Source organism: Heterocephalus glaber, unplaced genomic scaffold (assembly GCF_053883595.1).
Source record: "Heterocephalus glaber isolate CG9 unplaced genomic scaffold, H.glaber_assembly_v1.0 deba00001594, whole genome shotgun sequence".
In the NCBI taxonomy this organism is placed as follows: Eukaryota; Metazoa; Chordata; class Mammalia; order Rodentia; family Bathyergidae; genus Heterocephalus; species Heterocephalus glaber.
The window spans coordinates 17,786,544-17,806,245 of NW_028258369.1; the positions used below are offsets into that span (position 1 = coordinate 17,786,544).

The 19,702-nt window shown below is 38.8% G+C and overlaps 1 protein-coding gene across 1 annotated transcript; it reads right to left on the minus strand.

Annotated features, from left to right (window-relative positions):
* Window positions 1-1,718: 1,718 nt before the first annotated feature.
* Tlr7 (toll like receptor 7) lies at window positions 1,719-19,133 on the minus strand. The gene is made up of 3 exons (XM_087193746.1): window positions 19,003-19,133; window positions 18,583-18,683; window positions 1,719-5,228 (listed from the first exon to the last, which is right to left on the minus strand). The coding sequence occupies exons 2-3, from the start codon at window positions 18,583-18,585 to the stop codon at window positions 2,082-2,084; spliced, it is 3,150 nt and encodes a 1,049-aa protein (XP_087049872.1). The 5' UTR covers window positions 18,586-18,683; window positions 19,003-19,133; the 3' UTR covers window positions 1,719-2,081.
* Window positions 19,134-19,702: the final 569 nt, after the last annotated feature.

Genomic DNA, 19,702 nt, shown 5'->3' on the forward strand with positions numbered 1-19,702 from the left:
AATGGCCAAGTCTTGCTGAAGTGTAGGATTTATCTGGGAAGAGGGACACTTCCTTAACAGGCTCAGGGTTGAAACACTGGGAGCCAAATCTTGATGGTGGAGCAGGATTTACAGAGAATCGGTGAGTCTCTTCTGTGGCAGATCTGGCCTGAGAGGATTGGCAGAGAAGCCTCGTATTCAAAGCTTTATGGGGGACCTGGGTCATGTTCTCCTGGCAGGCTGAGGTAGTGGCCCTATTCCTACAAAACTCTGCTGAGTGGCTTCAGATAGTTAAGTGAGTGACTGGAGTTAGACAAAGAGCATCTGTTGATGTGCTCTTGCCTGCTTTCCTACATCAAACCACTGTACTTAACCTCATGTCAAAATCTGCTGCGGTTTCTGAGTTGCATTATTTTTAGTTCTCCTTCCTCTTCGTCTACTTCAGAAGATGTTTAAGTCACCTTAAAGTGATTTATGATTATTAATCACCCAAATCTTTGAAACTTTATACATTTATGTGTTTTAATAGAAGAAAATTGATAATGGCCAAAGCCAACTTTTTATGTTTTCACCGAGGAAGAAAGAAATCTATTAAGCACAACAAAGCTAACAGAAGTTATGAAATAGTTGACTCTAGCAACAAAATTATTTCACTATCATTCCAGAGCTTCAGTTGGGAATTTATGACCTATATCAATTGATTAAACATCCTTTGGAAATAATTCATATACTATGTATTCACAGCCACAGTTAAAATTTTTGACATTTCTCCATGAGGAAAATACATTTTCTCCAAGCTAATTCTCTAAGACTCGAACCTATACACACTATTTTCAAAATAGCACAGACAACTGTGTAGATAATTTTTCATAAAATAAAGCAAGTTGGTCAGATTACAAACTTTGAACTCAAGTGAATTTATACCAAATTTGTCTTAAGAATATCTCAGTCCTTTCTGTTGTCTTTGAATATAAAAGTCGAAGTTTAAAGCTGATGCTTTCTCAATGTGAAGGTCTATCAACCTCTGCTTCTCCTCTCCTCAAAAATGAAGGGAATTTATGTAATTATCATCCATCTAATTGTCTTCCTGATAAATAAATATATTGTCTTTCCATCTTCCTTTTGGGTTTACCATCAAAGCCATCTAATGTTGGTATATCAAAGTTGCAGATATTTACAAATATATTGAATTAATTAACAAAACAATTTCAGTGATCATTGAATGTAGCTGTTGCTTTGGAAACAGTGTTTTGCAGTGCAGATAAAAATATTTCAGCAAGTAAACTGTCATCAAAGGTAATGAGCATTATTTTGCATAAAGATAAATAATTTAGTTTTTTCTATTTGTAGGTAGACTATGTCCATTAATAGTAAAGTCATTTCCCTATTTCCCTATTGAGCCCATCAACAGGCACAAGAAAACAGAGTCAATATTTGGTCTGCACAGAAGAGGCCACTAGATGATGCTGAAACAATTTGTTGAGGAGTTAACTGGGTTTCTATTGCGCTAAACCAAGTGTGGTATTGTTCTGTGTCATGTAGACAGAGCTTGAGTATATTTCACCCTATTTTGGAACATGTCAGCACTGCTTAAGGGTAAAGTGTGGTTCGTCTCCATGTCATGACTGTATGTATTTAATAATCACAGTTGCTGGTGAACTAGAGTCGTGAGCTCTCTCCTTGCCATCATTTTTCCCATGGTATTTTATTTTTTTTAATTTTTAATTTTTTTAATTTTTAAAAATTCTTTTATTGGTACATTTTAGGTATACATTTATCATTGGGTGCTTGTACCTGTACATGATGTATCTTGGTTCTTATTTTTTTCCCCATTACCTGTCCCACAGTATTTTATACAAGAGCAAAGTGGAGAGACTCACAGGCAAAAGGAGGCACAAATAATAAGCAAGAAAACCTGATGCATTATATAAATACCATCTTTCCAACTTCGTCTTCATTCATTGGTGACTCCCCTCTGATATGTGCAATCCCAGCTCTCAAGAGAATTTCAAGACACTCTTTCAATGAAATAGTTTTTGAGAAAATTCAGGCAGCCAGGCATCCCCTGGATAAGCTAGATGGTTACATTTTGGAAAGAAGAACTACACTGTTTCCTTGAACATCTGACTATAGACCACATGATTGTCCATAGCCAGAGCATTTTTAAGACACTGCCAGAAGTATGGGTGAGCCTGTGGATTTGTTGGCCACTCAAGGACAGAACTGCCACAGAGTCTTTTCCGGAGCTGAAGAAACTTGGACTTCGTAAAGGGTTTTTCAAGGAATATCAAGATAATCACATCTACTTTTTCATCCATGAGCCTCTGATGGGATAAGTAAAATGCTATTTTAAAATTTTCAGTCTTTGCATACTTTTCTGTCATCACAAACACCGTCTTTTTGCTAAGCTGTATGCTCTGTGAAAGGTTTTCCAGAACTGGCTGCCCTGGTAACCAGTCCCTTTCTTCCAGACATAAATTAAAATGTTTCTCTCTTGGGTCTTCCAATCTGGCCACCAGCTCATCTAAAACCCACTCAGTCACGGCTGGATCTTTAGTGTCATATACAATAAAAGCATCATAGCAACATTCTGCTGACCGCAGACGCTGATACCCCCTTAGCTTGGCCTTAAAGAAATGATAAATATACCACATATCCCAGAAATACAGGTGACTTGCTGTCATAACCACCATCAGAAAGAGAGCTACAGATATGGAAACTGAGAACAGAATCAGGTTAATCAGATTTAACTCACAGGTATACAGATCCAGAGAGACAACACTCTGGCCTTTGTGTGCTCCTGGCCCCACACAAGTCACTTCTGTGGCCAGGTAAGGAATAGTCACATCTGTATGATTAACCCACCAGACAAACCACACAGCATCACAGTTGCACAGAAACCGATTACGATGTAGAAGCAACATCTCTAGATTGTTGAGGACATTTTGTGGGAAGCTAGTTTTTTGGATAACCTGGATTTTATTTGAACTGAGGTCCAGATATCGCAACTGGAAAGCATCTTTTAGAAAATATTTTGTCAGATGCCTGATTTGATTCTTCATAAGAATCAGTTTCTTGAGACTTCTGGAACAGTTGGATAACCTCTCAGGGAGAGTTGTCAGTTGGTTGTGACTGAGGTCCAAGATTTCCAGATTCTTTAGAAATGAGAGTTTTCTCCAATTGAAAGTTTGGAGCCCATTTTTGGCCAAAGAGAGGGTCTTTAGATTTGGAGGCATACCATCAAAAACACCAGGAGGTAAGAAACTAAGAGAATTTCTAGAGATGTCTAATTCTTCTAAGTTCAGCAGATTCTTGAAGAATTTTAAATATCTATTATCACCATCTCGCCATAAAATATCTAAGTGATTTCCTCTGAATTCCAGAATTTTAAGAGATTTGCTTTCCATGGTCCTGCTGGTGGAGGTAGAAATGTCATTGTCATTCATCATCAGTTTCTTCAGAAACTTTAGGTTCTTGGTAAAGTTGAGCATGTGAGTAATTCCTTCTGATTGAAAATAATGGCTGTTCATACTTAAATCTAGAACTTCCAGGTTGTGCAGCTCCTCAAATGCTGTTGAATGGAGTAAATCAAGCCGGTTATTAGAGAAGTCTAAGTATTTCAGCTGTTCTAAATGCTGGAATTCGCTGCCATTGAGAGTTTGGCCAATGGTATTTCCTGACAAGTTGAGGCACTTGAGGAAAGAAAGGTGCTGAAAATCGGAGGGCTTGACAAAAAATATATTATTTCTACTCAGGTCCAAGGTCTGCCCGTACATGTTGCAATCATTATTAAAAGTCAAGAAAGGAGTCTCCATATTTTTGAACCTGCAACTCCTTGCATACTTGTCATACCTGAAATAATGTAATGTCTCGAGGACCTGGGGTCCATTACTTTCTACAGAAGTTCTGGTGTTAGAGCAGAAGCCAATTTCACTTGAATCTTCTGAAGGTGATATTTTATTCATTGAAAGATCTATGAATTTCAATTTTTGAAATTGTTTAAATATGCTGAGGTTAGCAATTTTTATAAAGTTAGTGCCTAGATCAAGAACTTCAAGATTGTGAAGATCATGTAAGGGAGAAAGATTAAGGTATCTCAGCTCTTTAAAGACATATCCTTTAATCCGCAAAATTTTCAGGTTTTTCAATGAAGAAAACGAATGTGATAGATTTATAAATGCATGGTAGACCTGAAGTTCATAATTGAAAGACAGATCCAGCTGGATGAGGTTGGGGAGAAGATGTAAAAATTTGGCATCCCCAATTTCTTTGGCCAAGTAGTTTTGGGAAAGATCTAGTTCTCTAAGGTTCTTCATATTTTTAAACCATCTTACGGGCACATGCTGAAGAGAGTTACTGTGTAGACGTAATACTTGAAGTTCTGTCAGTGCATCAAAAGCATTTACATGGATCTGCAGGGGGGAATTATTCTCACAGGGTATGCAAGGAAATGGGACATTATAACAACGAGGGCAATTTCCACTTAGGTCAAGAATTTCCAATTGGTTGAGGTTATTAAAATCATCTTCTTGGATATTTGTGATTATGTTGTTATAAAGATAGAGTTCTGTTAAATTAGATGGCAAAAGAGTAGGGACAGCTGTAATGTTGTTATCTTTCAGTGAGAGCACTTTTAAATTTCTCAGGTTTAGGAAGGCATTTTTTTCAATTGAATAGGAAACATTACAAGGATTGCGATAATAACAGTTTTGGCCCAGGAAGAGCATTTCTATGTTGACCAGTTCCGTTAGATTCTCCTTCATGATGACAAAGATATTGTTGGCCTCAAGGCTCAGAAGCTGCAAGCTGGGTGGAAGGTCCTGAGGTATCTCTAGAAGCTGGTTCCCATCCAGATAAAGGGATTTTAAATAAGTGAGTCTACTAAAGCTTCTAGGTTTAATCTGCAGCCTCCTGACACACATGTTCTTTTTGGCCCCCATTCGAATAGGTACACAGTTGCACCTGAAATCCACCTCTATCAGATGGTCCAGGTTGTGAAAGGAGTCTGGGGAGATGCTTGGTATGTGGTTAATAGTGAGGGTGAGGTTGGTGGCATTGGTGGGAATACCTTCAGGGATTTCTGTCAAGTGCTTATCTGTGCAGTCCACGATCACATGGGTCTTTGAAGGGTCCAGACTGATATCACAGGGCAGGGTTTTAGGAAACCATCTAGCCCCAAGGAGTCTGGAAATTAGCATCATGCCTAAAAGGATAAGAAATTGTCTCTTCAGTGTCCACGTTGGAAACCCCTGAAAAACACAAGAAAAAACAATTTATTGTTCTAACATATACCAGAAATCAGAATTCAAAAGTTCCATTTGCTGTCCCTCTTTTGCTACACTGTAAAAATAAACAACTCAGGTCCTGTTCTTAATTGTCTAAACAGCACTTCCAACCCTGCAATTTTGTCAGTAACTGAGCTTTTCCTTCATTTAGATATATATTTAGTTTTTAGCAGCTTAGCTTTCTAGCAAATGGCTTTTAAGGTTTTAAAGCAGCATTTTCCTACTTGCTGTTGTGTAGAATGCTACCACTGAAAAACCATTGATTAGCTGCCAAAGTCTGAAATTTGAAGGGTCAGGGAATATTTACAAACACGAGTTCACTTGGGAGGAGTAATGCATTGAGATTTTAGTAATTTATGTTTACTTTCTAAGCCTGCCCTGGTACATATCATTGGGGTCTCTCATAATATTCAAGCCTCATAATATTGCAGTAGTAAAAGAAGAGATCCATGATCCCTATATTGCAAATTAAGACATGGCTTAGCAGTATTAACTGGCTTTCCTAAGATCACCCACTTAACAAATGGCACTTGATTATCAAGCACACACTCCTGCCATCTTGGCATTGCCATTCTATTGGGTGGTTCTCCTCTTGGATTGCTTTTGGAAATCATCTCCAAGATGATTTGTAGATGTGTGTTTTCCCTACACATTGAGTTTCCAGTGAATAAATTTGGAGAGAAGATGGTAGTAGCAGACACTGAAGTCTGAGTGACCTGTAACCATACAATTGATCAAGTGAGGTCCTTACAGGAGCGAAAAGTCAGCTGTTAATAATTATGCTAAGACTATATACATAAACCAAGAGTCTCTAAGAAAAATGGGACATGCCTACCCAGAAAGGTGATTCTTGGGCGTCTAGATTAAGCATGACAGATAAAGCAACCCTGGAAAGAAAGGCCTTTAAAGAGAATTTATGAGGAATGCCAAAGAGCTTTGTTATTTACCATATTACATTCAACTAGCCCTGCCTTAGAGGGTGGTTTAACCATGGGCTCGCTGTCATGTTCCAGGATTTACTTCAGAACACTGGTTTTCATTTAACCAGTACTCATACATGGAAAGCTCCAACCTGTGTTTCTACAATAGGCTTCTAGCTCAATTAATGATTTTGTCCTCCCAGTAGATGGAATCCACCAATCGTGTTGATATCTAATAGACCAAAGGTCTACTTACCTTAATTCCTCTAACAGGAGGTAAATAAAATTTTCCCCAGTTTTCTTTTGTCTATGCAAGATAGCTCAGAAGGATCTCAAAAGGGTTTTTTCATCCACTTTACATGCCTAAAGTTTGTCGAAGTTAGGTACAAGAAATTGTCTGTTTTTCTTCTTCCACTACCTTGGCTTTTCCTCCCTGTTACATTAAGACCATTCACTGAGTCTCTTTGACCTCCTCATTGTCTTTCTCAACACCCTCTTGCATTTCCAGTTTAGCTAACACAATAGCAGCTGGGATTATGCTGCCCTTGCTCTAGTCAAAAGCCTTGTCTCTAGCGTGGCATTCTTCCAATCCATACTATCTATCAAGCTTCCCAAACATTAATCATTCTCTTGCTCAAATATCTCTAAAATGGATTTCTTTTTTGTTTTCTCATTTACAGTATGAACTCAGACTTTTTATCATGAGATCTGAAGTCTTCCATAATTTGTCCCTGTCTGCTTGTGGGAGTTTACCTGACAACTCTTCTAATGCTAAATCCAAGGTCCCCAACTTACTTGGAATACTCTTTCCTACCATTTTCACCCACTAGAATTCTATTTATCTTTCAAACCTATATTCATCTAACTGGAGCACTCAAATGCTTGTGAATATATGGCAATGGGAAGCCAAGGGTAAATATGGCATATCTTCCTAGAGCATCAATATTACTCTAAGATTTAGGGGAAATGTTTACTATTCAGTCCACAGGGAGAGAGTGAGTCAAGCAAAGATGAAGGGCTTTGGAAGAGAGAAAGGAGCAAAGCAGAGTGAACCCTTTTATGAGTCCCAGTAATAGGATTCCAGATCCTGGAACACAACTTTAGCTATGCTTTTATCAGAAGACGTGAGAAGCGCGTGCAGTTCACCATCAGAAGGCTATAGGTAATGCTGCTAAGAGTGATGCTGCAGACCAGGGAGAGGAGCTGTGTTCCAGAGCGGGCAACGTGGGAAAAGGACTATCATGAACTGACTGCTCTCTTATCATCCCATTCCCATGAACCTATACGAGACCCTAGGAGGAAGTGGGAGTATCCCTGAATTAACTGACTTAAAAACATAAAGTGATTGGGACAGGAACCATAAGACTGAGATTTCTAGGATATTTAAGTATTTTGCGGATTGAGGAAAGTGGAGACTCCAAGAAAGTTTGATTATGGAAAAATAAAGTGATGCCTTAACCAATGGCGTGCTGGCAAATGTTTAACAACCAGCTTTCCTGCTCTCCCTCACAGCCCCAACAAAACTCCTTCATTTGTTAAGTGCTGATTCATAGTATTTATCAAATTCCACAGCATAAGTATTCCTCCCATGGCCAATTTCAAGCTACCAGTGTGACATCACTGAATGCCGAGCTGGGGAGAGATACACAGAACTGCGGCTTCTTTTCTTCTCTCTTTTTTGCTTCCCATATTTTACTTTTTATTAGTACCTGCTTGCAGTGAGTAATGATCACATTGATCAGGGGAGATGAGTACACATACACAGTATACCTTAATTCTTTTCTTTGTCCCCTTCCTCTCCCCTCCCTCCAACCCTTCTTCCCCTCCACGTTTACAAAAGCTCTATTTCCATTTTTTTCTTTAAATATTTTTCCACTAAGGAGCAGAATGGGGGAGAGATAATAGGAAGTAGGAAGAACTTGTTCAAATGGGAAAGTGAACAAGCTAACTCCTCTTATAAGCCTGTATTTGAGTACAGCGTGCCACTGGGCTTAACACAGCTGAGAGAATGACCATGACATCTTTAGCCTTTATGCACTGACATATCATAAACTCAAATACAAATTTTATTAGAAAACCAATTTCCCCCTTATTTCTATATTGTGTCTTGCCTGTGTCCACTTTCCCCCTTGTCTACTGCCACCTCCCTCTGCCAATTAGTCATTTGCTCTCACCTGGAATACTGCAATGGCCTCCAAACTGACTTCCCTGCTTCACCTTCTTCTGTACAATTTATTCATCAATCAGCATCAGAGCATTCTCTATAAACACGGATCAGATCAATTACCTTGATCTACTACACTTTGAATGAAATGCAGTCTTTCTTCCATTGCTTATATTGTGCATGTTCTGACTCCAATCTCCCTCTCAGACCTTCAATTGTCCTTCCGCTCTTTAACCACATAGTGCCATCTGGTCTATTTTCTGTTCTGCCATTTACCATACGCCAGGCATTACTTCAAGTGCCAATATATATATATTTATTCACTAATTTAATCCTCACAATAGCCACATGAGGAAGTACTACAGGTCTTCAATCCCTTATCTAATATCTTTGGGGCTAGATGCGTTTTGAATTTCAATTTTTTCAGATTTCCAAGGGTAAAATGATACACATACCTTGTATTATATAATACCAGTTGGGGCTTGGGCACAGATTTCTGCAATGGTACAGAGGATTTTCCACTCTGGGTGAGGTTTTTTGTAAAACAAAAACAAAATCAAAAGCAAAAGAATGACTGGATCTTTAGTTTAGAAAATGATTCTCCTCCAAATGCATCAAATCATGTCATATTGCCATCAAGTGAGGACAAAGACTTCATATTTGGGACTTTGGAATTGCAGGCCTCTCTATTTGCATTTTATGGATGAGTCAACTGAGCTACAGATAGGTATATATGATCTGTAATAGACTGCTTTGCTTTCAGAGCATGTAGCACAATTAGAAATTAACTTAATGATTTATATCCTCATTTATTTACTGTCTGTTCTGCAGGAGAATGTATGTTCCAAGAGATTTGGGCTTTGTGTGTCCTCAGGTAAAAAATATCTGGACTTAGTACTACATTATGTCTGGTGAATACACGAATGAAACAATGAATTCATGCACAAATGAATAGTGAAGTAAAACAAAATACTTTAAAAATATTTCTCCTCAGAGAAGTTTTTTTGAGGCACACTCTCAGACTCAGGAAGGGTCCCTTCTGTCCCTTCTACAAGAAGCCTTCTGGGATCAAAGCAGAAAGAAGTACTCCCTCCCTCCTCTCCTCTCCTGCACTAATTATACCTGAGGCTGTGGAATGAACAGTAGGTCAAGTGTTAGAAGAACTGGGCTCTAGTCCTGGCTTGGTCGTTCACTACCCATGACTCTCTGGGCTCCAGAGAAGACATCTCACAAGAGAATGGCAAACACCATAACACCAAAGAGCCAGCCACCACCCCTACCCCCAATACTTAGGACCAAGACAGTGGACCTGAACCAGACAATGCTCCGATACTTCGTTAGCTAGAAATTGTACCGAGTATCTCGTGAGAAAGAATTGATAATAAATATCAGAATTCTACTGATTCATATTCATTCTCTCACTGAGAAATATGAATTGGATACCTACTATGGCCAGAAGACACATCATCTCTGCCCATAAAGAGTACAACATTTTTGGAAGGGAGCAAAAAATATAGAAATCTAAAATATAGAAATCCATATTTTCTTTCCAGACAAGATGCCAATGATCATATTATGTGTAGCTTAAATGTATGTTGTTCTTACTTTATGAGGTAGTTTCTGATAATTTCAATTAAATCTTTTCATTATCATCAGAGTCCAGAGATTGCTATACATCTCCTGGTATCTTTCCCCCGTTTCCTCATGTCACAGTGACAGGATTTCCAGTTTTAGTTGGACATACACCACTCTGAAAAGTGATTATATTTTTCAGACTCCCCTGCAGCTAAGGATGACCATGTGATTAAGGATTGGCCATGTAGCCATTGTGATTTGAGAGGAAGTGAGGTGTGCAATTTCTGGGACATGTCCTTAATAAACAGTTGAGCTAGTCCCCTTATTTCCTTGTACTTTTTTTTTTAAGAGTAGGAAAACTTTATTGAGAGAAAGAAAGCTTCTAAGAGAGACAGAAGGGGGACCAGCAAGTGGGTTGTCCACCCACCCCACTTTTCAAAGATGTTTTATACAGAAAAGCCATGTGGTGAGGTGGGTACAAAGAGGGACAAAACTATAAAACCCAATGGTAATTTACAAGGTGGGCATGAGGTGGGACAAAACCATGATCAACCAAAAAGATTATAAGTACAGTCACCCAGGTAATATTGATTAAATGGGGGTCAAATGGGAAGACAAGTCACATACAAAGAATTTCCCATTTATCATATCAATCACTGTTACCTATCTCTAGGAAAAGTAGTGCCTTTTCTTTTTATAATGCTAACCAGTGAATGTGCCTCAATCTTCCCTTACAAGCTTACATGGGTTCTTGTAACATGAATACAGTAGACAGCCATCTTGAATGGTGAAATAAGGGAAACGTGTTGGTCATGGTAGAGTAACAAGGTGGGTGATCAGAAACACCAAGATCCTTCCTTCTATGACCTCATACATCCCAACAGTAATAATGGTTCTGAATTACTGACTTTCAGGAGTTTATGAGAAATCGGAAAATTTTTAGGCTAAGCCAATGTTAATTGAATATTCATTGCACAAATGCAAACCTAATTTTACACTTGATCTTGGCCAAAAGGCTGAGAAGCAATTGTAAACCTAATTTTAACCAGCATATAATTTGGAGATAAGTTGCTATCCATGAAAGAACCTAGGTTATATTAATTTAATTAGGCTGTGAGGAAGAAAGACTCAGATATTGGAGAGTGGAAAGCAGGTGGCCCATGTTAGGCTGTTGCCAGACTCTTGATAAAACTGTCACCTGTCACCTCTGGCTTGGAAGTGGAACATATTCCACTTGTGACTTAACCCTTAAGGGAAATGGTTTGGCAACATTCATAATGAGTATGTGTGTTGGTGGTTTCTTACTGGTTTTTAGCAGTCTTATGAGAGAAATGAACTAGGGCCGAAGCTTGCCACCCTTCAAGCAAGGCTGGAAGGAAATACAGATTCACTAAGAGAGATTTTGTATGCCTGCAGCCCTGAACTCTAGCTTGATTAAAACTTTTTCTATTTGGGGCCTAGTTGAGTTGAAAAAGTCAACAACTTTTCCCCAAACTAAAGCAGATGGAATGGATAGTCAAAGGAAATCAGAGTATGGTCACATGCATTTTTCAAACACATTCCATTAAATATTTTCTGGCAGAAAACAAAAGACAATCCAGGGTAAAAATCCAATTAAGAGTGTTGCCTTCCCCTTGACTCAACCAGCCTCAGGATAGTTGCTTAAATTGAGCGAGACCACTGCAGAACACAGAGAGAAGCAGAGGTGCTAGAGCTTGCCCCAGGTGAGACTCAGGTAAGTCAGACACAAAGCTTGTACCATTAGCTGTTCTACTATAGCACCTTCATGTCTCCCTTTAGTTTGGGAACACCTTTAGGCCCAGAAACCATGTTTTGTCTTCAAATATCCTCCATTATAATGATGAATGCCTCATAATGAGCACAAAAGAGATATTTGCTGAGGAAACCAAAGCTTTGAACTGTCTCAAAAATCCCACGGGAGTCCCACATTAAAAAATCATAACTAATAAGGTTTGCTCCTGAAGATCGGATTTTGTCAAGGTTACAAAACATGGCCAGGAGGGCCTGGGGCCTCTAAAGGAAGGGTTGGAATAGGGAAAATGTGCAGAAGATAGAAGATGGTGTCATTGGAAGAGGAGGAAGAGATTGGGAAGTGGAGCTGCAGAAAGACTCCCTTATCACACATTCCCCAGCAGTGTTTTCCCTTTCAACCTGAAACCCCAGCAAAAGCACAGAGCTCCTTTATCCCACCTGGAAGCAGATACAGACAGGATAAGGCTTCCCCTGTCCCACATTCATTGAGCCCAAGGCCAACTGGCCCTTGTAATTCTACTTGGCAGATAAGATGTCTCCAGGCTCTCCCTCCAGCCATGCTGGAAGCTGGAACTTGGAGCTTCCAGCAGGTTTGCATTCCAAGACCCCAGCCAGAAGGAAGATTAACTGCAGGGAGAAAGTTGGGCTCTGATCAAGCAGGTAAGGGGAAAAATAGACTCGATGAACAAGGCCTTTCTAACTTGGTTAAACAGAGATTTCCCAACATTAAGGATATTTTTAAGAGCATAGCTTAGAAATGTGAAATGTTCTTTTATTCCAAAGGAAAGTTCTTAAGTGTGGAAGTTTTTCCATTCAAGCAATTGGGGACTATGTGCTTCAGTCTTATTTTAGCGTCCATTAATGTTATTTTAAGATTTAAAGATTTCACACTGAGCCAGGTGTATTTTTTCATGTGATACAAATAATGCATGTTATTTTGTTTTGCTTGTTTTTTGGACAATGAATGCCTAAAGATGAGTATCTTTCAGTAATTTGATTTATAAAATAGCATAGTACATAAGACATAAGCTTGGCTTTGGTGATGAATCATGGCTAATTACTCGTGCAAATACACTGGGTAAATTTGGATGCTCAATTAGTGAAGTAATTATGGTAGAAATGAGAACGTGTGATTTTTGTATGCACAGGTGTTTCTGTTCTCTCAGTAAATCACCTCATTTGTTAAAATGGAAAATGCAGAATTCACGTGGAGCAGCCAACAATCATTTGTGTGTTTTTGTGTGTTTTAAAATAAGAGCTGCCTTTTATTCCATACTTGCATCCCAGGTGCCAAGAGAAACACATTGCTTATATTTCATCACTGATCCCTCGTCCTGAAGTTGAAAGGACATATTGATATTTTTACATTACTGATGAGGAAGCAGAGAGCAGATAGACAATTTTAAGCCAAGATTCAAGCCGAGTTTTGACCAATCGTCTTCAAGTTGTCTCATGTAGTTATAGCAAATGACTTGGTATAAAGTATTGATCTGCATTTTGGTTAACTTTCTTTTGGATTATATGATTCTTGGCACTCTAATGTTGCCAATTTTGTACTATATAAGGATTTTGGAGGAGGGGAATTGGATTTTTTTGTGAGAAAAATCTCCAAATATTAAACATGTATATTTATGCTTTGAATGGAAACAATTTGAAGGGAGAGAAAAAAAGGACTTTTTTTGATGCTGTACTTCTTATGAATGGCATACTATGTTCAGCAATGGTACATCAGGGTTGCTTATGAATTTTTAAATTTAAAGGCACCTTGAGTTTTACCTTCATAATAAGGAATTGTGTGCTGATGTAGCCATTCAACAAATATTAGCAGGAATCTATTCCATGCAAGTTACTGTGCTAGATTTAGTAGAGGAATGATGACATAGGAACTAAATATCTCTACCATTGTGACACCAGAAAGCATGTCTATTTCTTGTGTGTAGAACTCTCTCTGCTGTCAGGAAAATACATGGTGAGACAAATAAAGAGATTATGGGACAAGGGCTTAGTCCTAGAGGAAATGTTGCTTGCTCATGTTTCAAATAAAAGCTTAGATAAACAACTCTTCAAAGTGGCAAAAATTCCTGAGCCTGGTGGTACACACCTATATTGCTAGCACTCAAGAGGCTGAGACAGAAGGATCATCAAAATTCCAAGGCCATGGTGAGGGTTACATAGTGAGTTCAAGACTGGGCTAGATAGTGAGTCCAGGCTGGCCTTGAACATTGCATGACCCTGTCTCAAAAAAACAAAACCAAAAAATCCAAAAGTGGCAAAAACCTATACACTTGGGTGCCTGACTTTGATGGTGAGACTCAAACTTGTATTCTGAACTGAATTCTCTTGATTTTAGATCTATATTATATTCCCACCAGATTGTTTATAGCTGTGGAGATATGATTACTAATAGGAAGAAACATTTACCAATATGTTACTAACTTCATGGTTTGCAAATAGTATTTTTTATCTTCAAAACTGCAATTTGTAAGAGATGTAATCTGAGGAGAAGGCAGAGATGTATGTAACTGGAAATTTAAATGGCAAAAAATGAGGAAGTGAGTTTGAGTGTTTTGTGTCTTGGGACAAGCTAGAACAATGCCAGGATTTTATTGACTCCTTGTGTTTATTTATTCTAGGAGTTAGCATCTCACACGCTAAAAGTCAGATTAGGATTCAGCCTTTCTACATAGCGCTACCAACTGAATTCTCTTAAACTTTGACTTTCTCATCTACAGATTGGCAGGGGGGGGCTGAACTATCTAACTTCAATTGTCCCTTTCTGTTGTGCTTATTCTAGGACTCTGGTGGTTGGCCTGGAGCACCCTTGAAATTTATCTGCCAGGAACTCTCCTTAGCTAGGGTCTTCATAGCTCCCCAGAACTTCAGGCTGCTGCTATTCCAAAATGGCCTAGGAAAAGCCTCAAAACATTAACTTCTTATGGATTTCACAGGAGGGGAAAACAGTTCATTCATCTTTTTGTAATTCTAAACATTATATGTACTCAGATGAAACTACTGTAATTCATTTAATTCAGCTCTCCAAAATATTAAGAGTGGGAAGAACTGGATGGCAACCATCAGTTTGACAGAATGGTTAAAAATGAGAAACCATCAATCATAGCAAAGCTGTAGGTTTTTCAATGAAATGCTTTACAAAGTCTACTATTAAGTAATAGAAATAAAGTGGATTTTTAAAGAAAGCATCAAAATGACATAAATCCCTTTATGATGAATATATGTACATGCATTTGTATTTGCAGAGAAAAGTGTGGATTATGCAAGCAACCTTAATGGCAACTTCTTCAGAGCAATGGTATAAAGGAGGCCTTTATTGAGAAGACTTCTACTCTCATGTTCTATGTTTTACTCCCCCCTCAAGTATTGTTTTTATTAAAATGCTTTACAAAATAAAATTACCAAGGAAATAGTAAAACCTCACCATAACAATGTGGAAGAAAATTGAGAAAATTAAAAATTCAACAAGTGTTTATTGATATTCACTGCATGGGAGATACTTTTCTCAGTGGCAGGACAGCGACACCCTTCACTCCCCCCACCTCTGTCACTTTCAAGATCACAGACAGAGCAGGCAAAAAATCCAAGTTACCTGAGCTTAAAGAGAGAAGGAAAAAAGCCTGCCTTTCTGGGCGAGTCATTGCAGGGAAGCAGTGGAAGCCAGGGGCTTTACCCTGCAGCTGGGTGCGCTGGGTTGAACCAGAGATGACAGTTGCCTGGCTGGAGGAGAGTGGGGAAGTAACTGTTGGAAATGTTCCAGTTGGAACCCACTGACCTCTAGCTACAGAAGGCAGGACACTAAGACAGCGAATTGTTTGGTAACTAGATTTGTATTATGTACAACTGTCTCTCCAGGGCTAACCAAGCACTGTGAATAAGGGAAGTTGTTTCAGTGCTATTTGTTTATAGGCTGAGCCTCCACTAGGAAATTCCCTAACAGATTTTGACTAATTATTCCCTCTTTGTGTGTTTTAAAATATTTCTAATCACGATCTAATCTCTGTACAGTATAAACACCATAGACATCAAAGTTCCATTGTATAACAACAAAAAGTAAAAGTATAGACCCCATTTTTTTAAAAAAGAATTTTTTAAATCCTTTACTCTCTACTTGAGTGAGTTTTCTAACTCAAACAATAAAATGATATAAAGTAGTCTTATGTAAATCAGGAAGTCAGCAGCTATTATATATTTCAACAATCATCAGACTCCAAGATACTAAACCTTACATGACCTTCAACATTATCCTCTTCTCTGTAACCACAGATTGGTAACTTTTTCTTGGCAAAAAATAGGTTAATGCATATTTTTAGTGAAATATTTTAGTACTACATAACTTCTAGTAAATATTTTACTCTTGATGAGGTTGGCCATCTGTGCAAAAGCAGTTATAGATAATAGAGAAACAAGTGCAAAAACAATAAAACTATTTGAGGGCACTTCAGTTTGAATTCAACGTCTAGGTGCCATAGAAGAGTAATTTTCCTTTGATGTATTTCAATCATTTAAAAATAAAAATAGCATTTTTAGTGTGTGGGCTGTACAAAAGCAGATGCAGATTGGATATGGCCCACAGGCCATAGTTTGCCAACCTCAGCCTTAAACTTTGGTCAGCTTCTGAGGTGGAAAGTATCTAGTCTTAGGGTGTAAAGAGACTGGTTGTTTAATCTATAATGGTACTTTTTAAATTCCAGCACAGCCCTTAATTTTTTTTTTTTTTGTACCGGGGATTGAACTCGGGGCCTTGCGCTTGTGAGGCAGGTGGCAGAACTGCTGAGCTAAATCTCTGGCCCTTCCAAATTTTTAAATAGTCATATTTGATTCATTTAGTAAATTGCTTTCTCTTCCTGGAGAAATTAGTTAAGAGTAAAATGATATTTTATTTTAAAAATTGATTAGCTACTGTTAAAATTTTGGCATGTATCCTTTCAATTCTGGTTTTCCCATCTCTGCACCTATTTTACATGTTGAGAAGCATTTTAGTAATAGCCAGGGCTTTGGCTGGGAAAGGATTTGGTTTTAAATCCTTAACCAACATGGGACATGACATATTTCCTTTATCAGGCTGCAGACACTATGTTGGTAAATGGTTCACCACATGCCTGCTCATTTCTTTAAGAAGAGATTATAGAAATCCAACTTCCAGATTAAAGAATCTGACATGACTAATAATAAGTTGAATATTTGCCCTGTGTTTTGGGGCCTTGCATTTTTCTCCTTTTGAAAATTATTTCATGTCTCTTTGCATAAAAGATATACCAATTTCCCCTTTGTTCTTAAGAGTAAGATATCATTATGGAACCCACAATTATTGACTGTCTGCAGGTGGAAGTGCACGCCAGGCTTGGAGAAACACAGGAATTTCAGACTGCTCTCGAGTCATGCTGCCCGACCCATGTCCTCAGGCTCCTTAAACTCTCAAGGCCTCAGTTTTCTTATTTGTGTCTCACAGGGCTGCTTTGAGGCTGAAACAGAGTCATGTGTATCAAGCCCTTAGCCTCATGCTTGACTAGTAGTAAGTGCTCAAGAATTGTGAGCTCTCTTCATAACCATCATTACTATCGTGCCATTGCTCAAGAGGCACAGAAAGATATGGTCATGTGAGTGCATTAAAATAGACATCTGGGTTTCTAGGAAATGAAACTAGAAGCAGTTGTTTCCTTTGTAGCACAGTAGTCCCATAATTAACATTTTATTAGAACTTAGTCATAAAATGAGATCTAGAAGTCACAGTGGGTTCCTAGTGAAAACCCTTCATTGCAACCAATTTGTGCTACAAAATAGTTTCTGAAAAAGGCCACCTGTGTCTTTTTCTGATTTAGTTTGAGCATACCTAATCACTTACACTTGTACCACACCTCTTGCAAAAGGCCTGAACAAACAGTGTTATTAGAGTCTAACAGTGGCTCTGAAGGCAACTGGGAGGTATTGTAATGCTCCTTTGCTCCTTTCAGAGTCAGAGAATCCAAGCTTTTGAAGGCTCAGGTGTTAGGCACAAGGTCCCCTGGATAGTTATTGGGAGAGCCAGCCACTGGCAAAGACTCTCCTTGACTACACTTCAGTCAGGCTTCTCTAAGCCTCGATGACTTGGACTTGGGTTTTTGTGTCCATCTTTGTATTGCCCAATTGGAGCAAGAGTCCTGCTAAGTTATTTTATTGAGAATCCTCCTGCATACCTTGGTTTGTGATTACCTTTGGTATCTGATCAAATTCCTAATTCTTCACCACCCCCAGAAGACGTCTGATCTACAGAATTCTTGCCTGTCTCCAGTAAGAATCTGGCCTAGTCAGGTTAGCCAGAATCTCCTGTCCCTTGAAGTTCCCTCTTAGTAATTTTCCATCCAATGACTGCTACCCTGCTCCTTGCTGTACATGAAATTGAGCCCAGTTCTATACTGAGGTCTCTTTTTCCCTTGTTGCAATAGTCCACGCAGTACCGCTTTAACTATTTGCCACCTCTGGTTTTCTTTGACAGCATCAGAACTTGGGATGCTGTCCTATATGCACCCCCTCTTACCCCATCCCATCAACACAGTCATTCCCACAACACCAGATGCTGGGAAAAGCACAAAGCAACTTCTATGACTTGCATGGCTTTAAAACCAAAACTGTAGGATGAAGAAAGGAGACCCATAGAAGCTATGTCCTTAACTAAAATATCTGGCTCCTGCTAACTTTTATAGGAAGTAGGAAAGAGCAAGCATCGATTGATCTAAAATTATGAAATACTCCCCTGATTAATCTCAGTGATGAAAGAGCACAAAACATTTTCCCTCAGGAAATAAGCAAAATAAAACTCTTAAGCATTACTCTTGCCACCTGGTCTTAGTTCTTCCCACAAAGATTACAGATAACAATTTTAGGATTCTCTTACCATTTTCAGTCTTCTTCTAAAATGGAATACAGAAGCGTGGTGGAAGAGAGAAGAGCATGAGAGGTACCAAGGTCAGCCCGAGATGAAGCCAGCAACATCAACTAAGGTAAGGAGAGACATCAGATTTGGCATTGAAAAGACAGCAAAATACTGTAGTTTAAAAATATGCTGGGAAAATTGCCTTAAAATGTGCTCTTGAAAATACCTATTACTAGTATTTGTTCCCTCAAATTAGATAGGGAATGTCAAGCCCTGAAAACATCATTTCTAATGTTATTAAAAGTTGAACTTATCTTCGAAGAATTGACATTTTGGACTACCACATTTTCCCTTGTATTCTAAAAACATTTCTTTACATATGACTTGAGTTCCCTCTCCTCCCTTTTCCAATCCTTTTTAACAGTGCATACATCTACTTACTTAAATGATCCAAATTTATTCCAATGCTTAAAGTACTTTCCTTTATTGCATGGAGGATTCTATATCTGGAGTTTTCTGAGATGCAGGGATGGGCAGTAGACAGCGTAGAGTCACGGAGACTCTGGGCTGCTAGCTCTGGGGTTTCCAGTGCAAAGACAAGGCTGGGGGTGGTGAGGGGAGCAAGGAGGAGCATGAAACTTTCAGCCACCCCAGACATGAGGTTTGCAGAAACACCAGGTTCCTCTTCTTTCTACCACCATAACTGGAACAATATTGCATCTGAATTCAAAAAAGTTGGTACATCAATCTTTTCATTTTCTTTTTGTTTGCAGGGTTTTTAACCTTAGCATTTTTGATACTTTGGACCAGATCATTTTTTGTTGGGTTGCAGAATGTTTGGCTGCATTCCTGCCGTGTGCCCATCATATACCAATAGCACTGCCTCCCTCCTCTCAGCTGTGACAAGCAGAGACATCTCAGAACATTGCAAAATATCCTCAGAGGGGCAGAATACCCCAAGTGAAGAATCACTGTTCTGTAGATGTCTTAGAAATGAATCTAAATTTACCTTTGTTGTCTTTGGCCCAGCAGGAAGGGCTACTGGTTTTCAAGCCATGACAAAGCACCAGTTGGTTCACTCCCTTTAGACTAAAAAAAAAGTCAACTGTTAGTTGTGGTCTACTGTCCTGTAAAGGCTTCC